Source organism: Tympanuchus pallidicinctus, unplaced genomic scaffold (genome assembly GCF_026119805.1).
Source record: "Tympanuchus pallidicinctus isolate F22 unplaced genomic scaffold, pur_lepc_1.0 scaffold16, whole genome shotgun sequence".
In the NCBI taxonomy this organism is placed as follows: Eukaryota; Metazoa; Chordata; class Aves; order Galliformes; family Phasianidae; genus Tympanuchus; species Tympanuchus pallidicinctus.
Genome location: NW_026294679.1, coordinates 12,861,998 through 12,888,635, shown reverse-complemented (window position 1 = coordinate 12,888,635; position 26,638 = coordinate 12,861,998). Strand labels below are relative to the sequence as shown.

The window sequence follows — 26,638 nt, the reverse complement described above, 5'->3', positions numbered from 1 at the left end:
GCTCAGCACACCCTTGACTTGCTGACTAAGTGAGAGATTCTGAATAAATGTGTCAGTCTGGCAGTATAATGCTGCTGTCCCTGCTGTCTGCCAGAGGCAGCTAGAGCATCATGGGAGGCTTTGAGATTTTAACTTGTGTTTGTACTTAGGTGACAGATAACATAAGCCAGAACACCATCCTGGAGTACGTGATGATTAACAGCATATTTGAAGCTATATTACAGGTAAGGGGTTTTTTCCATCTACTGCAGGAGCTCTTCTTCCATGAATTTATTTTTTTTTCAGTCTTACGTTTGCTTTTCAGCCTTTTCAGTGCAGCATAAGTAACTTGGCAGTGCGTGCTGCTTCTGTTCATAGCATGGTGAATAGGTAAAAAATAAATAATTATTGAGAGTAAATGAAATAAATAATTAGAATCTATGGCTCCTTACTTCAGTCTGCTGTTCTTAGTCACTGCTGAGCATTTAAGGCATTTTCACTTGAGTCATTTATCCTTGGAAGCTGAATGGATTTATGGGCTAATTTTGCAGAAGCTTCTTTTACTTGGGAAACGATTCAAAAGGCAGTCTGGATGTATGGAGTTTTTTTCTGCTCTCTGATAAATTATACTTTTTACAACTGAAGCTAGATTTGGGAAAACACAGGATGTCATAGTTGCACTGAAATGTCCAGTGGTGTTGAGAAATGTATTTGCTTTTTGCCCAGAAAGCCTGCATACATTCTGCCTGTGACAAGTAAGCTTCCCTCTGTGCAATGTTTCTCAGAAGCACTGACACTCCCTAAGTCATAAATATCCTCTTTAGGATATAATTTGCTCTTGTATGTATTTTACAGCTATGTGTGTTCTCAGAGTTGCTGCAAGCTTCCTGAAGCAGGCCTGAAAAGAATAATGAAAGTCTTTATTTCAGATTCTGTCCAGCCCACTTAGTCGCAGGGAGCATGGCTATGATGCTGTTGTCCTGCTTGCTTTGCTGGTCAACTACAGAAAGTATGAGGTAAGTGTTGTACTGGGTAACAGAAATCTCTCTTCTCTCAGTTATTTTGTCCTGGCCTCTGGGTTATTAAAAAGGCCTAGAGTACATTTTTTAGCAATAGAGATGGTAGCTTTTATCAAAGTTGTAGAAACTTTGTGAGGCAGTCCTATTATGCTAATTGTATCTGCCTCTGATGTGTGTGTGTATGATCAAGTGTATTTAAGATACAGTTTGTTTTGTGCATGCATGAGAAACCACCGAGGAGGTGCTCATTTCCTTTTTGAAAGTATTCTAGGGAAGGTTGTAAGAGTTTGTGTTGTGCACAACTTGCGTGCTTGCCTCTTCACGTGTGACACTGCTTATATATTATCTCCAAAGTAAAATTGGTTGTCAGTCACCTTAGGCTTCAGACTGAATTTGTGATTCAGAACCTGACTAGCAGACTGAGGGAATGTAGATCCCCAGGAGACATGCTGAAGATGTGACCAAAGAATGAACTGAAACATCAGAGCGGTAGCATTTCCAGGAGAAATCTGACTCTTCTCCTTTGCCTGATTCTTCTCTGAGAAGCTTTACTCATCTTTACTTTTAGCAACTGGTTGTGCTACTTTGTGACATATTCCACCCTGCTTTTTTTGCTCTGCTTATCACTTTGAAAAGAAACACTTCAGATGTCAAAAAACACCTAGTTGGTGTTTGCTTTTGTTTGCAGGAGTGATGCTTGCATGATTGGTCTCTATTTCTTCCTTACCACACCCCCTGCGCTCCTGCAATTAGCAATATTTTACTCTGAGTAGGTTGGCGGGTAGAAAATGTGGAAAAGTTCTGGAATATCCTCTCCTTGGTTGAAAAATTGAGGAGGAGGAACCTGTGTGATTTTGTAATGGAGCTCACTTTGAATTATGGTTAGACTTAGAGAAAAGGTGAGAGCACAGAGTACTCTCAGTGTGACAAGGCAATTCCTATTAATTTCCCATTCCTGTGGGTGTTGTCTGAATCCAGAACTACAAACTGTTCAACCTGTGCCATGGTAACATGGAGCAGGAGTGTGCAGTTTGGTTTCAGCACAGGGCCGTGAGAACAATCTGATGTAACAATACTGATGAGGACAGAGTGGGAAGAGCAGGGCTCTCACTGCAGTTTTTGCACCTGCAGCTGGAAAACTGAATTGAAATTGGGACTGCTACATCTGTCCAAGATCTTACCTACTTAACTTGTCCTCTGAGCAAAGTATAGAATCACAGAATCATGGAATTGCTCAGGTTGGAAAAGACCTTCAAGAACATCAAGTCCAACTGCAACCTACCCATACTAAGTAACTTCTTTCCTCATTAATTACGGGGTATTCATTTACACATTCAGGTCAAAAGAGGTAGATCTGTCTCGTCCCATCCCTGAGAAGTTCCCTGTGTGCTATAGTTTATCTCCTGAGTAAGGCAGAGTGCTGTGAGTACATAAGAGCTGTTCTCTGCTCTTTGAAGTAACTTTTTGAGGCATGTAACGTTGGGGTCCACTGCTGCTAAATTGTTGTTCTAGATGACTTCAAACTGTACAACCAAAGCAAATGGTTTGTGCTGATGTTTACAAAAGGAACAAAAAAGACAACAAACCAGTCCAAGCTAAGGCAGATGTGGGGTGAGGGAAAAATCAGCTTCACTATTTTGTCTGGTAAGGTGGAAGCCAACTCAGCGAAGGGTTTTATATGGCAGTTGCCTGACACTGCCTCTTAGAAGTGTCACACACTGTAAGCGATGCCTGTAGTAACACGGTCATAATTTTCTAGTTTCCCTTCCAATTGCCTGGGGAAAATCTGTCCACGTCTTCATTACCAGCATAGCTGTGATCTTGGTAACTTCTCAGTAACTTCTGTTCTAGGAGTAAAAATTGTGTGTCTTTACACGGGACTTTTAAAGAGATGCCGCTGATCTGAAACCTAATCATTCTCAAAACTTGTGACAACTGTGTACTCTTCAGCCGTATTTTTTGGCTTAATGATCCTATTCCCTATCTCAGAGAAAATTTTTTTCCTTGATGCTATGTGAGAGAAGCATGAAAGGAGCATTAAATAGTTGAGTGCATTGGGAAATGGTGAAGCTAGCTGCTCAAAAGGATGCCAAGCAGAGGAAACACTGCATCAAGGAGTAATTCACTGTGTCCTTCTCTCAGTGTTGTAAGAGATGTCTGCTAGAATAGCAACTTAAAACATAACTCAAACAGTGACTTTTCAATAGACTGATTCCTAGATTACATCTAGGTGCTAATTTTTTTTCCAGTAGAATTGTGTATTGTGTCCATCCAAAGACAGAACTGAAAAGAAAGGAGTGAAAACATTTTGTTTCTTTCTGTATTGTCTGCCTGCTATAGTGTATCAGACAGCCCTTCATGTTTAGTTGCCTTGATATAGTCGTCTGCTGTAGGGGGCCTGCTTTGCTGGACTCAGTGATCTCTAGAGGTCCTTTCCAGCCCCTGCAATTCTGTGATTCCAGCAGTTGCTGAAGAGACTTAAAAATACTAGAATCATGGAATTATTAAAATAAAAGCCCTTTCAGAACTTGAATGATTTTTGAATGTATCTCTTTAACAAAAAGAGTCATTTTTCAAGCTCCAGTTCCCTGCAAGATGCCTTGCCTGCAGAGGAGATGGCCTCATCAGCGCTGGAGGCAAAGCTGCTGAATCATCCCTAATGAATGTTCAGGGGGAAAATCCTGCAGGGGATAATCAAGTGGACTCTGGCTTCATTTGTGTTACAGACATGAAAAAAAGTTAAGCATCTAACTAGAGATTGTATGTGGGTAGCTTGAATTTTTTTTTTTTTTTTAATTTATATTTCTGCTTTATTTTGTTACCAAAGATTTGCTTCCCGTAGGTTTGTGTCAGAGCTTGAGATGCATTAGAGTTACAGGGAAGATCTAGCTCCCTCTGCCACATCTGTGTGCTTCTTCACATAGCTCTCAATTTGTATGACATGCCTTGCTTGGGGATTATGGTTCTGATCTGGTTTTAACTGGCTTATCTTTTAGAAATCACTTGGTAATCATCTCCTCCAGCTTCCACCTTCTTTGCTTTGAGCTTATTGGCGCCTAGTGGTGGTGAGCTCATAGAGGACATCTTGAGTTCTCCTGCATTCCAGGAGTTTGTACCTTATCACTGAAGAGAAGACCTTAGTATTACAATATTTACGCTTTGGTGGCAGTGTGTTCTCTGAAGAGATGAGGATCATGTTATCGTTTTCTTTCTGGAGGCAGCTGGAGGCAGAGTTTCTAAGTTCGTGTCACCACTTCATTGACACACTCTAGAGTTTTCAAGGTGCTTATCAGCCCCTCTTCAAGGCTGTTGTGTGTTTGCACGCATTGCTGAGTGGCAGGTGTAATTTAGACTTCCAAATATTTTGCAGTAATTCCCGGTGAGAAGAAAGCGAAGGAAACTGAGATAACAGGATTGGAAGCAGGCAGGGAATATGGGGGGAAGGGCTTAGGGGTGCTTGAAGCTGATCACAGATGAGCAGGAAGTAGCTGTTTGGAATGACTGGCTCTTAGGTAGATGACATGTAGCACACATCTTGGGGAGCTGAGGGCAGTGGGAGCATGAGGAGCTGTTCACAGGCTGGGGATGGCAAGGATCCTGCTCACTGTCCACTCTGTGATGGTACGGAATGTATGTTGAGGTCTCAGGGCAGCCTGTCTGTATTGGTCAGTGCAGTATCTTCCAGTTGGCTTATCTGGGAATCTGGAAAACCCCACTGCCCCTAACTCACCATAGCCCTGCTGTCTGTTGTCTGGAAAAACTTTGTTGCTTTTATTGGTCATGAATCACAGGTTGACCGATCTTCTGACCGAGCTTCTGTGAGCTGTGGGGTGGAGAGGCTTGGCCTGAGTTTTTCTTTATGATATAATGAGAACAACATAATGATCAAAATTAGCAAAACTAAGATGTATTTTAGCTACGCATTTTTGAATTTTGCTTCTGGTTTATTGACGTATTCTAAGTGGCAGAAGATCGTGGTTGCACAGAAAGAAGTGTATACTGTTACTTGATAGGAGCCTCTCCTCCAGCCTCTAGGAAATCTCTTTGTGTGCTTCATGCACAAATGGGTTCTGTGTGAGTTTTGTGTTATTTTCTGAGGTAGCAGATAGTGCAGGCTGTGACAGACTGAGCTTTGAGGTCTTCTGATCAGTTTTTTCCCTGGACCAAAGAGAAAATCTGATTCTCCCAAAGCACAGAATAATTGTGACTGTGTTGTTTTCTGATCAGCCTGATTTTTAACCTTCTGTTAAGCCTTGAGCCTAATAGTCAGATAACTGCTTGACTTGTAAGGCTCTATCTGGTACATGTTTTGTGCTTTGCTCATCCCATTCATTTTGGACTTACTGCACAGACAATCTTTTCTTCTCTGTCCTAGTTCCAAGTCAACCTTGTTACCTTTGCACTGACACAAAGAAAAACAAATGTACGTTGCTAATCTAAAATGCTCCCTAAATTATTACACCTTATCTTTATAGATGGAGGCTGTGTGCTTTGTTCAGCTTAGTTCAAGGAATTTATATTCTCCAGAGACTTCTGGCTCTCCGTGGTATAAGCTGTTAAGTGTTGTGCTCTAACCCTGCAGCAGATGAGTCTGTAATGTTGTCATGCCTTCCTGAGTCCTCCTTCCTTTAAGCAATCTTTGTGAGGTGTTGCAGAAGAGAGATATCAGGACAGGGATGTTGTGTCCCAGCTTCACTGCTTGTGCCTGCTGCGTGTGTGTGTCACTGATAACAGGCTGTCAGGGCAGCTGTTCCACTTTCAGTGATGACAGTCCAGCTAGCAAAGGAGCAGAGACTCCATCTCTTCTCAATGAAATCAGCAGCCTGTCTGGCTGAGCAGGTAAGGAGAAGGCATAGCAGCCGTACCGTGCAATGTGACTTCTGGTGCTTTGTGTGCATTCTGCTTTGTGAGGTGGGAGGGAAATTCTTCCCAGGTGGGTAGGTAACCTTTGAAAGATAATTGCAATGGTTTCTTTTCCTGTGAATGCTGAACTTAAAACCAGTTTGCTTTCTTTCTTCTCTCCTGCTGCTGAGTAGTCAGTGAATCCTTACATTGTGAAGCTCTCTATCGTAGATGATGAGGCCACGCTCAACGTGAGTATTTGACTTAATTATTGGGTGCTGCTGGGGATGCTTTTCCATCTGAGAGGTTAACAAATGCTGTCATAATGTCTGGTGCCAAGAGGATCTGAGAGCAATGCTGCTGCAAAGAGCATCTGTATGATGGGTTTCTGCCCTAACTGCACTATTGTATGTCAGGTGACTCTGGATTTGAACAGTTTGTTCATCAGTTGAATGATGAGGGTGGTTAAAAGACTAGGTAGCGAAGAACATCCTAAGGTTGGTCTATGAGACATTTGTTAAATGCCTGTATGTTCCTTTGCCAAAGAGCATCTGCTCTGCAGTGCTGTGTTACCCAATTTCTACAAGTCATCCACTCGTTTACTGTAGCTCCCAAATCAAGAGTTACCAGTCATGCTTTACATTGTAGATGCTGCCTAAGTTTTGTACTTAAGCCTTGATACAAAATGTCAGTGCACTGCCGGCTAGGAGAGATGTGGACTTGCAAACTTTCTTTAGGCATGAAGTAAAAGTGAACTCTGTGCAACTGAAGGATGAGAGCAACTATTTTGAGTTGATTTAATTAGCTTGTCAGAGAAGGAGGACCAGTAACTGTGGAGTGGTGGAGGCTGTTGACAAGAAATGACAAGGTCATTAGTGCTTATGGCCTTTGTTTTGAACCTTTGGGTATCTTTTCCCTAACACACACTTCATTCTGGAGTTGTTGCCACACTGAGTTTTCTTGAGTAAGGTGTGCCTGGTGGCCCAAGGAGAATAAACTTTCTCTTCTGGACTTAGATAAATAGATAACAAACTTTAAATTTTGGTGCCTTTTTTTTTTTTTTTTTTAGGCTGTGCTTTTGTTGTATAAGTGTATCTTATTAATTCAAGCAGCTGCAGGGGGAATTCTTAGCATCATACTATGGTATCTTTGGGGGCAGGGGTGCTAATGTGTGTTCAGTGTTAGTTTTCCTGCATTACAATTTGTAATATAAACTTTTTTAAACTCTTTTTGCAGGGAATGGGACTTGTAATTGCCCAGGCTTTATCAGAGTACAACAGGTAAAACATTAACATCTCTTGTTTTCAAATGCATGTGAATTGCATTCCATTTCAACATACTTTTATGAGTAAACTTATCAGTCCCTTACCAGTCCTGGTGCGGCTGCAGAGGCAGGGAGTAGTTTCATGCTTTGAGGTACTTGTGCTCAGTTGTTGTCATTGCAAGTATAAATACATCTGTACCAGCTGTGCTGATATGCTTCAGGACAGATCTTGCTGAAGGGGAAGATTTCTATTGTATATTTTTCCTGTCATGGATTTTACCTCTATGAACTTTGTGTAAAATCTTATGGCCCAGGACAAAAGATAGATCATTTGCTGGGGACTTCTCTTGTTTAACTGAGAACTGCTCTACATGCAGATCTATCCAGGGCTGTTCACGTGCCAGATCAGAGGTAATGTTTACTCTTGCAAACACTGGGCAGCAGGAATTCCTTCTGAGAAAAGAGCCAGGAAGCCAGCAGGAGGGATGGCACGTTCCCAAAGTCGCTTTAATAAGTAACAATACAAAGTATCCAATCCAAAGTTTTCCTAAGAAAAAATATCTTCAGAAAATTGCAACACATAGCAGTTTTACCTGAGTAACCCTAAGTTTTTTTGGGGGCAGAAGAATTCTAAAAGTATCAGGAAGTTGTTTTAATTCCATTTGAATGTACACTGTTACAGATATACCCACAAGATGATGCAAGTGAACAAATCACGTAAATATATTAAACATATTAAACATATATTAAAAATATATTAAACATCTTTTGTTTTACATTCACTCACCTTCTTTTATTCTGACATGTTGTCTTGCGCTGTGGTTTGTTTGCTCATCTTTCTTTCCCCTTTGTGGAATTTTAGAATTGTTTTCTTTGCATGATGCAGAATGTGTAATTGGATTCCTTTATGAAAGACAGAACAAATGGCCACGTGAGCTCTGCTAGCCCATTTCAATGTCACCTGAAGCAAAGAGCTTAAATTTGAGATGTCCAACCTGTTTGTTGGCTTCTTGTTCCAAAGTCAGTCCTAGTCAAGGGCCTCCTGCCATGGGTGGTGGCTGCTGTCATGTTTCTGGACCACGTCTGTGTGCATGGTCTGACGCTTGCTTATGTTGTCATGTTTACTAGACTGCTCAGGAACATCCTTGTGCTTTCTAATGTGCCCTGGAAGTAAGGCAGGTGGGAACAGACAGCTGTCAGCAGAACGGTTCATTTGAACCACCTTTCAACCTGTTGTCTTTTGGGAGATGAATACAGGATCCAACAGGGTTTGGGCCGTGAACCGGTCTAATGGTCTTCATGGGCTCTCCTGGCTGTGTTGATAAAGTGTGGTTTACTCTAGCTGCTGATAATTGAAAGGAAAGTACCCTGTAGTTACAGGCTGTGGTTTACTGTGTGGTTAGTTCAAGACAGAATTTGTGAAGTCACTTGATACGCCCCTAGTGTTAGACCAGACTGGATATATCCTGTGTAGCAGTTCAGAGTCGTATCTTTCAGCACCCTCACTTTAAACAGTTTGCAGATATTTTCATATCCTCTCCTCCTCTTTTACTGGCTTCTTAAAAAGGAGTTTTGTATGTTGGAACTTTCTCCCACCTGCATCCTGATCAGATAAAGTTGTGATGTGGGGATTTAAAGAAGAAAACTGTAGTTACTTTTCTAAGCTTGAAGCTTCATCCTGATTTCTTTGTTCAGGCAATACAAAGACAAAGAAGAGGAGCACCAGAGTGGTTTCTTCTCAGCCCTAACTAATATGGTAAGCAAGGATGCAGTGTTGTTCTGTTCTTAAAATAGGGACTTCCTGGAAGTTCAGCAGGTGGGTGAGAGTTTCCAAAAACTCAGCTTGGAATGTTCTTCTGTAGGAAGGATGCACTGATATGATCTAAACCAAATACAGCTGAGGTAACTGTATCCTGAGGAGCATATTGCTGTCTGGATGAGAAAGTGCTTTCAAAAATAAGGGTAGTTCAGTGATGACAGCTATCTGTCAGGAGTGATGTGGGTAGAACTGCTATGCTTTGGGGCGCACTGGCAGGAAGTGATCTGTTGTCCTCTCATAGAACCACAGGCTAATCAAGGTTGGGATTTAGAATACACAGTTTTTTCTGTGACTTGACAGATTAAGCACTGGGCAGCAAGAGAAGAACAAACAATGTGTATGATCACCCTGTTCTGTCCTTTGTGGAACTTTCCCAGTTTCTATTTCACTGGTTTTGTAATGTAAGCTGCATTTGTGCTGTGGATAAGAACATATCTCACAGGGCATTCCAGCTTAGTTAAATCTGTGTCTTCCCTTGTGCTGTTCAGTAGCTTTCAAAAATTCCTCCTCTGCTATACTTTTTCTCTCCATAGGTGGGCAGCATGTTCATAGCAGATGCTGATGAGAAGATATCAGTGCAGTAAGTGTACAGATGTTATTTGCACAATGAGTGACAATTCACTGCTCTGATCAACGTGATCTTCCTCATCATGGAACAAAACAAATAAAAGGGGCAAGTGGTAAATACCAGGGTGTGTTGTGTCTGTGCAGACCTCTACCCTGAAAAGAAAGGGCTTTAAAGACGAAAACATTGCTTGAGAGTGAGTAACAAGGAAGCTGTTCTGCAGGAGAAAAGCAGTGACTGTAGTTGAAATCTAAAAATAGATGTATTTGTGCACTGCTCAGTACTGCTAATAATGAAAAATAGTGGATTGCTGGGGCAGAGTTTAAAATGATTGGGAAAAAAATATTCTTTCAGAAGCCTTGCTCTCAGGATTCTCATCTGGAGTTAGCCCTTAATTAACTGTGCTCTTGTCGGTGTCCTTTCCACAGAACTAATGAAGCAATCCTTCTGGCCCTCTATGAAGCCGTCCACTTAAACCGGAACTTCATTACAGTTCTGGCACAAGTGAGTTTCAGTACTATGTTTGCCTTTTTCTTTCTATTAGATGTCTTTTGAAATTAAGAAGTCAGTAATTGAATTGGTGAAAAGAGAAGTTTTGGTTGCGTTTTTGTTTTGTTTTCCCCCTCTGGGTTCTTCCACAGATGCAGATGGGCGCAAAAGATGAAAAACAAACCAGGGACTGGATTTATTTCTAGGAGATGCTTCCTGCCTTGCCAGAAAATGCTTCAAGTGTTGAGGGCACAGCTTGTGCTAGGAGCCATTTTTCCCACTGAATGGAAGGACTGTGTAGAGTTTGTAATACTGCCATCAGGAGGATGCAGTGAGTTGACTGTGGCAGTAAGAGTGCTGCTATTGGAGCAGTTCATACACATGATAAATTAGAGATGAGGGGAAGAAGCTGGTCCAGCTCCAAGCTGGATTAATTTTTCTGTCTGGATGTGCACATACCACAAGTTGTTGTTTGTGTAGGTATCCTTCACTGAGGAAGTCATCAATGACTGCTGTCACAACAGAGCACTTCTCCTTGTGCTTTTCGTGGTGAGGATGCAGAGCTATAGCAGTGTTCTGAGAAGCAGTGGGGGCTGCCCTGTACCTCTGAACACAGACCTCTGGATGCTTTTTTTAATTGGTATATGAATTTGCAAAGACAGTCACCATGAGGGAGAAATACTGAGTCTGTCTGATCTGATGATGGTGTTGTGGCTGGCTGTAGGAATGGCTTGATGAATCTGAGAAGGCATTACAGTTTAGTATAGTAATTTTGTTTTTTTTCGAGTACTACTAGTAATCTGTGAGGGGGAAAAAAAGTTAAGGCCTTTCCCCAGCTACTTCAGCTCATCAGAGTGCAGCAATACATGCAGAGGAACTTTAAAGTAAGGCTGATGGAACACTGGAACAGACTGCCTGGAGAAGCTGTAGAGTCTCCTTCTGTAGAGATATTCAAGCCCCATCTGGGCGCCTGCCTGTGTGGCCAATTGTAGGGAACCTGCTGTAACAGGGGCTTGGACTCGATTCTTCGAGTGTCTTCCACCTCCTGTGATTCTGTCACTCTGTGTAATACACTACTAGCTAGACACGTGGCACAAAGGAGGGAGTGGGCCTCTGGGGAGCTCCTGGCAGTGGTGTTGATGGCAGAAGACTGATAGGCAGAACTATGAACTCTTTAGAAAGCTTCTGTTGTGGGGCTGGTTAATTCGCTCAAGTTGTTTGCTTTTTGCAGGTTGTTCATTCCAGCTGCCTCCGAGAGACTTCTGCTTCTAGTTGTGTAATACCAATTCAGGCCTGTACGTGGCCAGGATATCCCTGAGGGAGAAGAAGGATAAGAGGAGAATGGGAAAAGAGCAGCTGGCATAAAAGCTCTTGCATTAATAGTGGAAAAAATAAGCTAGTTATTTGTGAAAGTGGTAGCTGAAGCAGCCACTGTTCAGTGGACCTGACTGAAGTTTGGTTCTAATGTTGTTCTTGGGTGAAATGCCAGTAATCCCTCTTTTAAGAGAGGTCAAGGTAGGGCATACTGACTTTTGAGAAACTTCTGGAAGCTGATGAGTGATGAGCTCGTTTGCATCCACTGCTGAAAGAGGGACTGTGTGAATGACTCCCTGCTCCTATAAAAGCTCATAGGAAGAGCTGAGGTATAGCTGTGATGATGCCTGAAGTGTTAATTGCTCTTGTGTTTACCAGCTTGTTGGTCCTCAGTTTTTGCTGCTAGGTGGCACTATTATCTCTTAACTGACAGTTAATTTTTGGGAAAGGGAAGGTAAACACCATAGCAAAACATATGAAAGCAAGCATGTTTTATGTAAGATTTTCAATGATAAGCTGGATCTTAAATTTTCAATTAGTACATGTAATTTACAATTGCCTTTAACTGGTGTAGTATATGTCTGTGCTTCCCATAAAATACGTGTATTTATGGTAGCTCATAAAATGAGATATTCAAGGGCAGTGTGAAGGCTGTCCACTTGTGAAGAAAGAACTAATGTCAAACCAGTAGTTCTATATCCCTTTCCTTTTTGAAATCGTGATGATGTATTAAGGCAGATGATACATTTATGTAAAACTTGCCCTATGAAATGGACGCTCTGCTTGGCAGGCAGACTTAAAATAGCGTGGCAGATTGCCATCTTTGGATGGATCTGGGAGCTTACAAAGAGTAAAGTCAAAGCAGTAATTAGGCAGGCAACTATTAGCAAAGATGAAATGGACTGAGTAACTGACTGATGGAAGCAGAGAGGATCAATAATGGCAGTGTTCTTTATGTTACGCACTCTTTTCCTCCGGTGTCTGAGCTTTACAGGGAGAAACAAAGAAATAAATTGTCATCATCTTTGAATATGAGCAGGTGGAGGGCAACGAGGTAGAAGAATTTGCTTTTAGGAAGGGAAATAAAAGGATTGTAGAGGAAGACTTCAAATGCACACCCTTGGGTTGGCTTTGGCGTGATGAGAAGCTGTAAACAGTGTAGGCTTCTGCTTGCCTTTTCCCCTTCTGTGCTGGAGAAAGGCATGTTGTCTGTCTGTCAGGGACAGCTACTGCTTTGTGATTTATTTGTGTGTTTTGCTGAGTAAATTAATTGATTTACTGTTCAATTGTAGATATCCAAGGTTGTAAAGTGCAGCTTTCCTCGTCTGAGGAGAGTTTGAAGTTTCCTGAGATTTCACTGAAGATGTGTCTGTTGTGTGAGTGTGGAACAGTACAAGCAGTGATCCATGTGACTTAGCCACAGGGAAGCTATTAACCTGTGTATGTTTGGGATTTGTTTTCTGTTAGAGCCATCCTGAAATGGGGCTGATGACAACGCCAACAAGTCCAATTCCAACAACGCCTGTCACTCCACTTGGAACCACCCCACCTTCTTCGGATGGTAAGAAATGTAATGATATCCTGGGGATGGACAATTAACAATAGCTGGCAAAGCTCTTCCTCAAGATAGCAACTAATGAGGTCTGTCTGGTGCAGATGTAACCTGGTGTTCTCTTCCCGGGGAGATCTGCCCCAGGAACACAAGCAACAAATATTATTTGGCATGATTTAAATTGTTTGAAAGATGTTTAGCGTAGTTTCTATTTTGCCTTGTGTGTTTCTTAGTGAGGTTGTGTTGGTGTTCCTTCTGGAAACAGTGTTGTCCCCGTATCTGGACGAAGGCACACCCAAACTGTTAGTTATCCTACATAGGCTTTTGCTTTTGAGTATTTCTAGTGTCAGGTTCTCTGCCTGGGGTTATTTGCCATTGGAGCAGATTTACAGACGGTCGCAGTTTGCCATTAATGCACTTGTCCCCAGCTTTGAATTAACTGGGACTTGAGTCCAACCCAGGAGTTGAGATATTCCTCCCTCTCGTTGTCTTTCATCTCTCAGGGTTTGTGAATGACTGCTTGTGCTGAGATCTAAATGAGATGTTATGTGCTCAAATAAATGTACTTCAAAATAATTGAGAATAAAACCCTTCTTGTTTATTATGGATAGTTGCAGTCCAGTTTAAGAGAAGAAATCAAATGGCCACCTACTCTAATGGCACAGATCTGAAGAAAGGATTCAGAGGAAGAATAGAGTCACTTTGAATAGAGCCAAAATAATTTGGTAATGTTTAAGGGACCAAGCAGCCCGGGTTACTTAGTTATATCAGCCATTCAGGTCATTTGATATCCTGGTTAAAGACGATCCTCCTTGTGGATGAGTTCTGTCTGGTTACCATGGATATCAAAAGCTTCAGTTAAAAGCTCCCTGTGTCTCAGGTCTCCCTGTGCTTGTGTGCTACACGTTTTGTGCAGCGTAAAATGTAGAGGGACGGGCATTTTGTGGGCTTGTGTTCTACACGTACATTGCAAATGTATCCATGCCCACGCTGTATTATACAACTGAAAGAACTGATGCTTAACCACATCTACAGCTTGCTCATATTCCTTTCTTTTTTCTTTTTTTTCTTTTTTTAATTTATTTACTAAAAAACAAAAGCAAAGCAAAAACTCCATCCTGCTTTCAGCAGAGGCAGTGATGTTAAGGAGCTTGAGGCTTCCTTCTGCATGCAAGGCTACTGAGTTTAAGGACTGGAGTTGATCCTAGCGTGCAGGAATTACACTGGGAAGTATGCTTTATTTGTATTAGCTGTCACCTTGATGATCTCTGCACTGTGATCCTTATTATTTTTGGTTTTTGTTGACCTCAGCTTAGTTATATTTCAGTGGTACTTCTTCAGTACTGCTGTTATTTTAAAGGCATGTCAGAATTTTCCTCATTTTCTCATGTCTTGCAACTCAGCTTTAAAACTTGCCTGTGGCTGAGAGTTAGTAAGAGGCATTTTTACTTCGGAATGAAAAGATTGCTTTCTTCTTTTTCATGCATTTGAAAGAATAAAAGCTTGGTTGAATTATTTCCAAGTTTCAACAACGTGTAGAAATTCATCTGTGATTCTCAGGCATTTTTTAATGCTGACTGGAATTAAAAATGGGTTCATATTCTGGTTTGAAATTTCTATGGTTGTTAGCCTTTAATGTGAATTAAAGCCTTTTAAAGTTTCGGAGTGCTTGGGTAAAAAATGCAGTGTCTGTGCCATGAACCAGGCTAGGCAGTGATGTGATCTTCAGAGCAATTTCCTCTTTTCTTTAAATGAGACTTTTTCTTGTAAGTGTTAATCCATAATATGTAAATCAAGTGTGCCTGTCACCATACTTACCTAAATGTCACTTTGCTTACTGTTGTTAAATATTCATTCACTGTGTTCATTGTAACAGCTTTGGAAGGACATGCTGGAGATATAAATATGTTTTTTCCAGTTTTTTTAGTTGATTCCTTGAGCTATTCATAGCACTGGGTGTTAAAGAGTTTTCAGTGTCATTGCTTGGACTTTGCCAACAAACTGGCCATGCTGGCAACCTGTTAGCTGTGCTGCAGTTTCGGGATTGAATGGACTAAAACAGCTTGGGGATGTGCAGCCCTCAGAAGCTAAAAGCCCCATTATCATTTCTTTGATGTGATTTGAACAGCTAGGTTACATTGATCTGTTTGGCCTGTTGTTTCCAAGGGCTACGATTTTGTATTCAAGGATTACACAATCCTGAGCTTCATGAGAACCTTTATTTACTGTGCAGTGGGTCCCTCAGTGCTCAGTTCTAAGAATCCTGCATTTTACTCTTGGTTCATCCCCTGCATTTTCCTGTGCCTGCATATCCTTTGGTTCCAGGGCTAACTAACCTTATTTACGTCATTCCAGGGTTACGAGGTATAAATCTTGTAAAATACACTGTTAAATCAAACCTCTTTCTCTTAGGTAGAATAACATATGGGACCTAAGTAGGTATTGGTGAGAATGTCTTGAGCTCCCTAGGTTAGGAAAATTGATAAGTGCTAAAATAGCAAGTTTGTCTCCCCTGAAGTGGATTGAGCCGGACAGAGAAGGATAGCACTGCAGAGCATCCCATCCTACCCTTAGGGCAGCAGAAAAGATTTCTGGGGTGGTACCAATCTTCAAAACAAAATCTTTGCTGGATGATCATATAGCAGGATGAAGAACTCAGGTGACCCTATGGATAAGTTGATTCTGTCCCAGACTTATGGGTCTGTGACTTTGTTCTCTGCATGCTTCTGTTTTGTGTTTGTGGAGGATAAGTGTGTCTTATCTGTTTTGTTCCAGTTATAAGCTCTGCAGAGCTACCTTTGGATGCTGATGTGCAAACTAGCAACTTGCTGATAACCTTCTTGAAGTACAGCTCCATTGTGATGCAGGACACAAAAGGTAAATAAATTCTGTTGATGTAGCAAGCAGTATTTCTTGAAATGGGGAGGGCATAGGAACACATCTCCAAAAATAGAAGCTGGATGCAGGCCTTTTGGATGACTGAAGGTTCCACCTTCTGAGAAAACGAAATGATTTCTTATTGTGAGGTAACAGTTATGTAAGAGTAGGAGAGAATGAATGCAAACAGAAGAGAAATCAACTATGGGAAGAATGTAGTAATAGTAACAGTACGTAACAACCAAGCCTTTCCCTGTGCAGGAGTTGTCAGCATATCCGATTTCAAACCGTTGCTCAGAGAGGGGAAATTGTGCACTGGATATCTATTTTAAAGAATGTTTAGTCTGACACATGAGGCAAAGCTCAGCATTGGAAGGAAATATTGTCTTTGTCCTTTGGTACTTGCAGGTCAAACAGACATCTTTAATTATAAATGTGGCAGCAGTGATTTTCACTGTACTGATAATCATTTGCTTGTTGAGATACATTCCCATGCTGTGCCTTTTGTTTCTTCTGATCACTTTGGAATGGGGCTCATTTTGTGTTGCTGGAGTTGAAGCTTGGTCACGCTCAGGTACCTGAGGATCCTCTTGTGCTCAGCGATTGTAGGGCAGGGCCACAGCCTGAACATAAGTGATCTTTTTTGCTGTATTTCAGCCCATTGCCAACTTATACTGCTTTAAGTTAAACATAATAGCTGAAGAAAAGTAGGAAGACTTCCGTAGAGCTATGATGAGTTGATTATTGACCATGACAAATGCTTGTAAAACGTGCTGTATAGGAGAGTTTTCTCGTGCACAAACTTGCAGGAAGTTGTTTCTGGCAGTCTTGCTCTTGTTCAGTATGCAAGCTAGTTGAGGAAAAGGTGAATAATCGAAATTTGGACTAAAAAGTACTTCGTGGCAGTATCCAGCAGGTGCTTTAAAACCAAGGCAGAATCAGGTCTACCTCTGTTTTTTCTGAGAGTTGTTTCTAGCAGGTTGAATAAGATGCTGATAGAGGAGCATCGTTTTTAAAGTATTTATTCAAATGTTTAACTACCCTTATTGTGAAAAAGCTTCATGTGCATCCTAAGTTCTTTAGTGTGATATAAATTAATTACTGCTTATCTTCCCCGAGACGGATATTGAGAATGGATAATTTCTTTCTTCTTTGTGACAGCCGTTAAATATTTGAAGTCTGCTTTCATGTTTCCTCTTTCTTTTGTCTTTAAACTAAACAACCTCAATCTTTGTTCAGTCATTTTCTATAGATTGTACACATGAGGAGGTGTACCAGCTCTCTAATTATTCTCATTTGCTTATTTCAGGGCTCCTCTTGCTGATCCAAGTGTATGGAGCAATTTTATGTTTTTAAATTTAACTGTTGCACTTACTAGTCACTGTAGTATGGGAAATACGCATTGGTCCTCAGGAACTGCCAAACTAGATTAGTTTCAGATGGAATGAGATCTGATAGAAGTTCTGTACTTAACAAGCCAACTAAGAATGAGTTTATTCTGTTATGTGACAGGGCACAATGCTTCTTTCTCTGCCTTGGTGCTAGTATGTAAAGCATCTGAAGGTTGTGTGGCTGATAGACAATGTCCTTGCCTCTGTGACAGATGGCATTTTGTATCAGTAGTTCTACTGATTAATCATACAAAGTGTGCCTATTAATTCCAGTAAGGATATATTGGGTTCTGCCTAACTTTTTTTTCTTGTGTAGAAGAAAGCATTTGACAAGAGTATAGTAGCAAGGGGGGAAAAGGAGAATCTTATTTTCTCTCTGTCTTGAGACAGGTGGAAACACAAAGAGGAGACTGGTTTGTTCTACTTCCAGGACTAGGCAGCTGTTCCAGTTCTATCCCAGAGAGCATAATTTAATAGACAGCATTCTGCTAGATCCTCCTCTCTGTTTCTCTCCTGTGCCAGTCAGAGGCAGCGGCACTGGGAGAAACAAAAGCTCTGTGTTATTTTTTTTTCCCCATCTGTAAAATAGGGTTCATACTGCTACATCTCCCTGTGGGAAGTGGTCTGCTTTGTTCCTTTAATGAAGAGTGCTGTGAAGGTACAGAGCTTCTGTGCGAGTAACTGCCTGCGTGGTCGCCCCATAACTGCTGAAAATGGCATGATCTTCACAACGTGTTGGCTGAAGGCAGAGTACTTAGTGTGGAACAGGAGCCTTTACAGCATGGTCCCCAGAGAGAATCTTAGCAGCACCTACAGAAATATACAGTGGGGCCTTACAATAGGAAAATAATAAGGCTCCAGTGTATCACAGCTCTTTGAAGCCATTTTTCCTGCTTTGCTGGGGTAGAAAACTTTTCACTTAAGCATTTAAGCTGAGATAAAGAGACATTTTTAACACTCTCATTTCAAAATTCCTCTTCTTTTACGCAGCATAGCAAGACGAAATCAGCATAGTTCAATTGCTGGTTGCAGGACATGACCAAGGTGGGACTCCTCTGGCCTAAAGTGCTTAGTCTTTGCAGACTTCATTTCATTCATGGCTTTACATAGGGCAAATGAGGTCATGTCTCTCAGCAGTGGGGTTAAAGCTCAGGGCATGAACTCTCGACATGCCTGTTCTGCTGTGCTGTGCCTCTACCAAAACTTGGCTTGTTTCATAACCTACTGCAAAACTGATGTTTCCCCATCTTACCTTAGAGAGTACATATACATAAAAAGTACACATCCACTGTGGCAGGCAGGGAGTGATTATATGGAATATCTGTGAAAGTAAAACTGAATGAGAAAGAAGCCTCATTGATATTTACAGCAGTGATGGAGATTCAAATCAGAAACTTGGCTGTTCACAGAACCAGCGGGGAAGTCTTCATGGAGTTTAGTGTCCAGGCTGGAGGGTGAGTGCCCAGTGGAGAGTACCTACACTATTAGCTATTGTGGAGGAAGAAGTATTAGAACTCTCCTATTGCAAGAGCTTTCTCACTTTTCAGCATTGCCAAGCTTGTATGGCTCATGCAGGAATTGTTTTTGCTTCTTTGCAGATGAGCACCGGCTACACAGTGGCAAGCTGTGCCTGATTATCCTGACATGCATAGCAGAGGTAGGTTTCTTGTGAGACTCTTCAGCAGATGGTGTGTTTCAGGGCCCTATCTGCATGCACATCCCCTGCCTCCTGTTCACCGGGAGCTGAAGATCTGCAGTAGCTGTTAGTTATGAGACCCTCAGGCACATAATGTTTTGCTGATAAACCTGATGCAGTACTGTTAAAATATTCTTAAAAATTGGATCATTTTATTTGATTTAGCCAACTCACAGAGACAAAGAGAGAAAATAGTGAACCTAAGCCTGTCTCACTTAGCTATTAAGTGCTTTTAGATGAGTAATATGTGAGTGTCTTTCATCTGTGTGGTGCTTGTGATAATCATGGACAGTGCTGTATCTTATCTGTCAGAGAAGGGTTTTATAAGTCAGGAAGAGTATTGCAGTTACAGAATGGTAGGAAAGCTGGCAGTAGGATGAGAAGACCAGCAGTGTCAGCAGTCCTGGTGAAGGTGCTCCAGTCTTCTGGGAAACAGATAATAATGGCCTGGCTAATGGCTTGTCCTGAGTGGTGATGGAGTCTGCTGGGCATTTGCATTTTACTTGCTTGCAAGTAAAGACCTTTCATTCTTAGCAGAGAATAAAAAGCAACAATATTGATGGACAGCTTGAGAATTCTGAAGTAGTGTTTCTTCAGGGTGCAGCATATGCATTTCTGATATTTATAATTGATTTTGGCACTCAAGTGCCTTCTTCAGGTGGGCACATAGGTAATACAAGAAATGCTTAATTCTTATATTATTTCTACGTATCAGGGCATGCTTCAGCTTTGATATCAGAGAGTGTACATAATACCCAACCTGACTGTGCATTGCCTGGAGTAATAGTTGGATTTGTAGCTGGACTTGAAACGAGTTTTGCCTGAGGTGTGGGACAGCTGATCAACCTACTTGCTAGCACATGTGTGCAGGAACTTCTGGCATGATGGCTCCATCAAAAAACTGATAGAAACCATGGTGGATAAAGGTACAGGGACTTGTGTGCATTATATAGCACTTGTTAAAATCTTGATGCTGCAGCATGTGCAGTCTACAGTTCTGATGAGCAAAGAAATAAAACAGAAAATAGACCTTGAAGAAAACAGCAAATAGTGCAGACTGTGACATGGAATTCAGATCAGGAAGATTTTGCCTTTGTGGGACTGAAAACATGCCTGGGAATAAGAGGAGGTTTTGAGGGTGTTTTCAGCGTTACAGCTACTTACTGGGAGCTCTGCACCTGAAACATGTGGTTTGAGAGGCAAGTGGAAGTTAGTGGGCAGGTAGTTTTTTATTCATCACTCTTTTTCTTTTTTTTTTTTCTTCCTTCTTTTTCATAGGATCAATATGCTAATGCTTTTCTCCATGATGACAACATGAATTTTCGAGTAAACCTGCACAGGATGGTGAGTTTTTCCTGTGGATGCTTTGCTTTTTCTCTTTGGGATGAGAACATGGGATTCAAGTCTCTGCATGCTGAAAAACTGTCACATATCTAACCTAGATTGCTAAGGCATGTGGAAGTGCTGTCAGAATTGCAGCAGTTGGAGCACGATTTTAAAATCACTCCCAGAATGTCTCACTCCTTCAAAGGATAAAGAGCTGGTTGTACTGGTGTGAATTCAGAGACCTATGTAGCTGGAGAAGAGCTGTGTACTATGAGATCTCTGAGGAAATCTGTGACAGGGAGAATGTTCTGCCTTAACCTTCAGCATGCATTAGTCCTCATGTGATATATTAATAGCCAGTTGGAGTTGCATTGAGTTCTCTGATTTTGGATTATACTTTCTCCTGAGGGTGGAGGATTCAGCTTCAAAGAGGACACTACGTTTTCGGTGTATGTTTTTCCTGTAGGTATCTGTGGAGGAAGTGTCCTTACCTAGCTCATGGAGCTTTGTAGTTAGGGGTAACTGAGTGTTTCTCCTGCCTTGATGCACTCTGTTTTTATGGTGCTGGTGATTGCCACCTCATCTGACACTGGAGCAGTGTTTGGGAGTGTTACTGATCCCAGATAGAAATAAGCATAGTGTGAGGGTGCTACTCTTCCCCACTTAACAGCAAATTTGTTGCCCAGTTAGCCTTTCTGGTTTACTGCAGTCAAAGCCATTTGATACTGCATGTGCTATTAAGAATGCAGATCAGACTTCTGAGTCAGGAGCAAATCGATAGGTTTCCAAGGGAAAGAAATTACTATGTGATGTTTTTTGTTCTGTGATACAACAGTGCCCTGTAGTTACACACCTAGAATAACAAAAACCTGGTGGTCAGCGTGCTGAAAAGCAAGCAAAATTATTTTAGTTCAGCTGTGGCCTTCAGAACTAATATAAATGAGATAGCAGTTGGAGAAAAAGACAGAGGGAATCTGTGCTGATAGTGGCATTTGCATGAGAAATGCAGTAATACACAGAATGTCACTTCAGGCTTATTCTGACTTCTTTTCATCTTTGTGTGTTTCAAGCCAATGAGGCACAGGAAGAAAGCAGCAGACAAGAACTTGCCCTGTCGCCCGCTGGTGTGTGCAGTGCTTGGTGAGTACTGTAGAGAGCCCTGAAGAATCTGTTTGTTCTGCAGCAGAAATAGATGTGTAGATTAAGAGAAGGGGTGGATGGGCTTAAAAATAAAGCAATTAAGTAAGGAGATTTCCAGCAATGGATGGTCCATCTCTCTACTTGGCTGCCTCACAGAAAAGTTCAGTCCAAGATTGCTGCTGTGTAGCAAGAAATCCTGTGTACATTTGCAGTAAGTTTTGCAGAAGCCTATTGGCCCTGAATATGTAACAGTAGGGAGGGCAGATGATTAATAAATTCAGAGTTTTAAGTGATGGTAGTGACAGCTGGTCACAAGTACCATCTAGATGATGAAATGAGAACAAACCTATGGAGAAGACAAATGCTTGTTGAGAAAGTCTTGCTGGCCATGTAGCCTTTTCTGAGGGGAAAAAAAAACCACCATGGGTTTGTCAGTATCAAGGATTGTTTTTGCTTGTGGATGGAGGCACAGCTGAAAGCTTTTCACACAGTGAATGATGAAATTATGAGACTCATTGCCACGGAGGCCAAAAGTATAAATGGATACAGAGATAGATGGAGGCTGGCTTTTAAGCCTGATGAAATGGAAGCAGTCTTGGAGTCCAGCATTTTCAAAAGCATTTTCATGTTTGTTGAAGGCACAGTGGAACAAATAGGGTATGAATCATTCTAGACTTCCCAGATACCATGTACTTCTGCCCTGGACTTATTTTTTGTCACTATTCAGTCGTATTTCTGGGCTATTAGCACCCTTTGAGGTTATGTCTCCCAGTTGTCACCAGTGGCACAGCTTACGCGTTTTATGCTGAAGTGAGAACACACACATCTTTGAGTAGTGTTTTATTGGCTGAACTGTAGTAACTTCTCTTTTTCAATTGCATTTTTGAGTTCTTTACTCACAGTGGGATAACAAGAGACATTTTTTGTTTATTTGCTGAAGGAGTCTTGGGCAGAACTGCAGTCTGTGTTAAGAGCAGCCTAGATGTACTTGCTTCAGAATTTATTTGGGTGATAAATAGGTATTCTCTGTAACATCTTCTCTGACGGTAAACCTCTTTGTTGTGTTATTTCTGATGAGAATTATTTTCTAAAATGTACTTCTCAAAGGACTTTTCCTCCAGTGACAGGGCTTGAAATACAGGAGCAATTCCAAGCATCAGGACTCATGATGTGTTATTCATTTGACTAGTACTGGTGGAAAACATGCCCTGAGTTTTCAGTGTGCTTTTTAATTCCAGAGGATGTCTAGTTCTCCTTCATCAAAAGAAAAAATAAGATGTGTTTCTTCTAAGTAGAACTATTGGCTGGTAGGAAGGGTGACAGGGATTAGTTTGATTTCCTCACTGTCTACTAGAGTTTATCTGTGGCTAGCTCATTACTTACTTTATCATTTTCTATTCCATCAGATTTGATGGTGGAGTTCATCGTGACACACATGATGAAAGAATTTCCTATGGATCTCTACATGTAAGTGTCTATAGGATGTCTCCTGGTTTCATTTGAAGGTTGAATTTGGATGGAATTCTAGTCATGTAACAGTCTTCTGGCTGAAATAACATTTTGTGGGTGGTGGAGAGCAGGATGGCTTTTCATGAACTCTTCCAGCAATTTTTTCTACTTCTGAAATGCTCTGTGTGCCAGGAAAATTGAAAGCAAAATGAATTTCCACCTTTCAGGCTGATTTCCTAATCTACTTGATCAAATACAAAGAGCTTTTCAATCTGAAAGAAGCTTCATAATGCGCATTCATTGCAAGAATCCCTGCTTCTCAGAAGCTGAGTTTTGGTCTAGAAACTGAAAAGACAGTTTTGGGAGGGGGAAAAAAAAGAAAAAAAGAAGGATGATTGATGAGAAGTCTGGCAGGCAATGTGGAGAGTGGAAAAGAGGTTTAAGCCTGAAGTAGCTTGCTAGTTTGTCAGGGTAAAACTTAACAGTGGGGGAAAAGGAGAGGAGGACAGGGCACTTGCTGTGTCCCATTTGGCTCTTAGAATGCTTTGTTCTGATTTGGCCTGAAGGGCAGAAGTAGGATTTAGGCAGATCATTGGCTTTGTTCTGGCTGTTCTTAGAGTACTGAATTTCCCTTAGACTTGAGCAACACTGTATACTGTGGAAGAGATACAGGTAGTTGGGCTGTTATCCCTGAAAGTGGCTCCTCAGCATGTTCCAATTTTGTTCAGATAACCTCAGAACTGCATTGCCTTTGCAAGGGTTATACAGTTCAATTACACTGTAGTTCAATTACACAAATACACAAGTTCTCAATTTGTGAGAAATGTATTCGTAATGACAATAACAGAGTTAATTGTAGATAGTGCATAGAGATTTCACAAGGAAGCTGTGAAATGTTTGGGCTCAAAGGTGAGGTCACATCTAGAAACCCTTTGAGAGTGAGTATAATGAGCTGTAGCAACCATCAGTAGACATCTGTATCCATTCCTTTTGGCATATTTGTGCAGTCCTTACAGTACATTTCTGTCTGAAACCATCCCATACCAGACACTGTTATTGCAGAGAAAGTGGGTGTTCTGAATGCACAAATAGTGTCATATTTGTCTGCATTACACTTTAAAGGTGAATATGAAGCTGCTCAATGAAGAACATATTAATATTTAAAAGATAAATCCAGGTTCCTTTGACTAAAGGTGTTATTTTATCTGACACATATATTATGAATTCTTAGTGTAAAACTGAATAAACAAGGGCATCCTACCAGAATGGATGCAACTTCCACACTGAAGTATTGTGGTTTGGGAATCTGTAGAGCTTTAGCTGGTGCTCTGGCCCTTTAGGCAGGAATGCTAGGGCTGCTATGCCCTTCCTCATCTTTTTCTTCTTCCATGGCTTGCTTTCACCCAGAAATCTATGTGCCACTGTGTACAGCCAGTAGGTATCAGTGCTGAAATACGTCTGCAGAGTATTTTGCAGTAGCACTGTTGTAATTACTATTAAATGTTTCAGCGTTTGCCCAGTTCCTGACAGTCTGTTGCCTTCAATGGTTCTTTTGAAGAGGCCAGCTCTAGTCTTAAAGCCAGGCAGGTACATAAGTGGAAAGCCAGTAACATCCGAAGTAGCTGTCTCTGTGGAGCTGTTGCTGTTCAAGATAGCTGTCTGTGCTATCATAGTGTTTTTACTTTCTTCTCTTGGTTGAATTTACAAGAATCCAATTTCTAATACAGCATTTAATGTGATGCTCAGCTATCATGAATGATTTTACCTTTATTCCTCTGAGGTTAGCAGTTTTAGTCCTTAACCCATCATCATAATTTTGGGATCTAATAGTCTGAAAAGATGAACAAATACCATTTGTATATTATTGAGGCTTTTTAAAGCTTTGTTTTGAACTCTTCACCTCATTGTGAACAACTACTATGCAAAAACTTTTGATTTGATTTCTCTGTTTGTCTGACGTTCGGTGTCTCTGCAGTCTCTTTTCAGAGAGATGTTTGTGTTAGTGAGATGTTTTTGAGAAATAAGAATTTAAGGGAAAAAAGAGGAAATTTTCTCATTTGAACTCTTCCTTCTCTTTTTCTAAATGTCAGTAACTAAAATAGGTTGGTCTAACAAACTCAAATTTGAATATATTTTCTATCTTGTTCTGGTGGCAAGTGCTAGCAATTTTAATTGCTATATTGTATATTTAATTCTCTTTTGGTTTTGGAGTATGATTGTGTACCTATGAGCTTATATACTCTATTCTATGGAGCCTGTAGGATTTGGAGACTTCACAAGTATGTAGCTTTATGTTGAAACATTTCAGACCTTGTAGGTGTGTTGCTTGCTCATTCCTAAGTTCATACTTAAGCCTGAAGTGAGCTGAAAGTCTTGCAGTTTTAGTTTCACTGTGTAAGTTCCTTCAGCCTTGTCAGCTGGGCCAAAGAAGCTAAAAAAGCTCCATCATGAGCTGGATTTTCCAAAATCTGGTAGCAGTACCTCATACATAGGAAGCCTGCAAGTTGGATAATTCCTGGAGAGGTCCTCAGGTAAGGTCAACAAAGAAAGTATTATTTAAATACAAATGGCAATCTTGCATCTGTAGTCAGCCTAAGCATGTTGAGCTTGGACTGGTGTACAGGCCTCTTCCTCTGGTCTAATCTGCTTCATTCTTATGGATGTTGCTTTCCTTCTGGAGCCCAAACCCATGAGCCCCATCCTCCTTTGTTGGGGTTTTTGTTTGTCTACTTCCCTGCTGCTGCTGATTTCTGCGATGTTTCCAGGTTTGATGTGAAATTGCAGGGAAATACAATGCAGGTAATCCTTTGCCCTCTTCTTTTCCAGACGGTGTATTCAGATTGTGCACAAGCTGTTGTGTTACCAGAAGAAATGCAGAGTGAGGCTTCATTACACCTGGAGGGAGCTCTGGTCAGGTACTTTGCACCTGCATCTGCAGAGACAGTCAAATATAAAAAGCCTGTCTTTTTGGTGGCCATGGCTGCTTATTCTATGGCTGTAAGGTTAGGCAGCAAGCATCAATTCTGTTAAATCATCTTTATTTTACTGCTTAGTTGCTACATGCAAATTACTTCTTCTAGAAAGCCAGGTCATTATCATAATGGTAGCTAATTTACTTTCTTGTCTGGCCATGATCACCATGGTATCTGAGTGTCTTTATTCTTCATTACTTGAGTCCCTCTTCACCTGATTGGAGAGATGAAGTAATGTTTTATGCAGTAGTGTTCCTCAGTTCTTTGAGAGTAGAAAGGAGGCAAGCTCTTAGGTAAGATGGTGGTGGGCACTACTTTTCCTTTCCACTGTAGGAAGTGGATGCACATGGAATTATGTGTGACTCCTGCTGATGAGAGCAACCTGGAAATGTCAGTAGGAAGGAAGAGAGGTGTTCAACTCTAACCTTTGCATCGATAACAGTGTGGTTTATGCCACTGGTGTCCCTTAAGAGAGTCTAAAGAGGTTTGAGTTTATTCTTCTAATTTGGTGGGCATTGTGTTGTAGGACTGTTTTATGATGCAGTCATTGTGGGGGAAGTCTGTGGAAGACGATGGCAGAATGGATCCTTAGATGTAACAGACTCTTTAGTGGTTATGGTGTGTGCTCCTCTTCTAACCTTATGAGCACTGAAGTAGCTCAGCAAGGAAAGTACAGTTAATCTCCAAGCTGCTGTGGCTTAAACAAGAGATTTAGGAAAATTGAAGGGAACGTGAGCCTAATTGTGTTTTCCTGGAGCTGTGTGTGAGATTTAGGATCAGCGACTTGCTGGTGTAATGCAGCTCCTATCAGAAGTTTGAGCGAGGATGGCTTTTGAAAAGGTGGTGATGAGTGGCTTCTGAAGCTGCTCTTAATTAACACTAAGTACTTCCCTTCGGTAGCTTTGCGCAGCTGAGTGTAGGTACAGAGAAATAAACCAACAATC

At 41.2% G+C, this 26,638-nt stretch overlaps 1 protein-coding gene across 1 annotated transcript in view; it reads left to right on the top strand.

Moving 5' to 3' along the window:
- Positions 1-26,638, top strand: part of ARMH3 (armadillo like helical domain containing 3) — a 107,344-nt gene that overhangs the window by 8,264 nt on the left and 72,442 nt on the right. The window contains exons 7-20 of the mRNA XM_052676738.1: positions 150-224; positions 909-995; positions 6,035-6,091; positions 7,077-7,120; positions 8,800-8,860; positions 9,457-9,503; positions 9,917-9,992; positions 12,759-12,852; positions 15,619-15,720; positions 18,710-18,768; positions 20,086-20,151; positions 21,204-21,273; positions 22,680-22,740; positions 25,549-25,637. Coding sequence (XP_052532698.1) covers positions 150-224; positions 909-995; positions 6,035-6,091; positions 7,077-7,120; positions 8,800-8,860; positions 9,457-9,503; positions 9,917-9,992; positions 12,759-12,852; positions 15,619-15,720; positions 18,710-18,768; positions 20,086-20,151; positions 21,204-21,273; positions 22,680-22,740; positions 25,549-25,637 — 988 coding nt within the window. The remainder of the gene's footprint in view (positions 1-149; positions 225-908; positions 996-6,034; positions 6,092-7,076; positions 7,121-8,799; positions 8,861-9,456; positions 9,504-9,916; positions 9,993-12,758; positions 12,853-15,618; positions 15,721-18,709; positions 18,769-20,085; positions 20,152-21,203; positions 21,274-22,679; positions 22,741-25,548; positions 25,638-26,638) is intronic.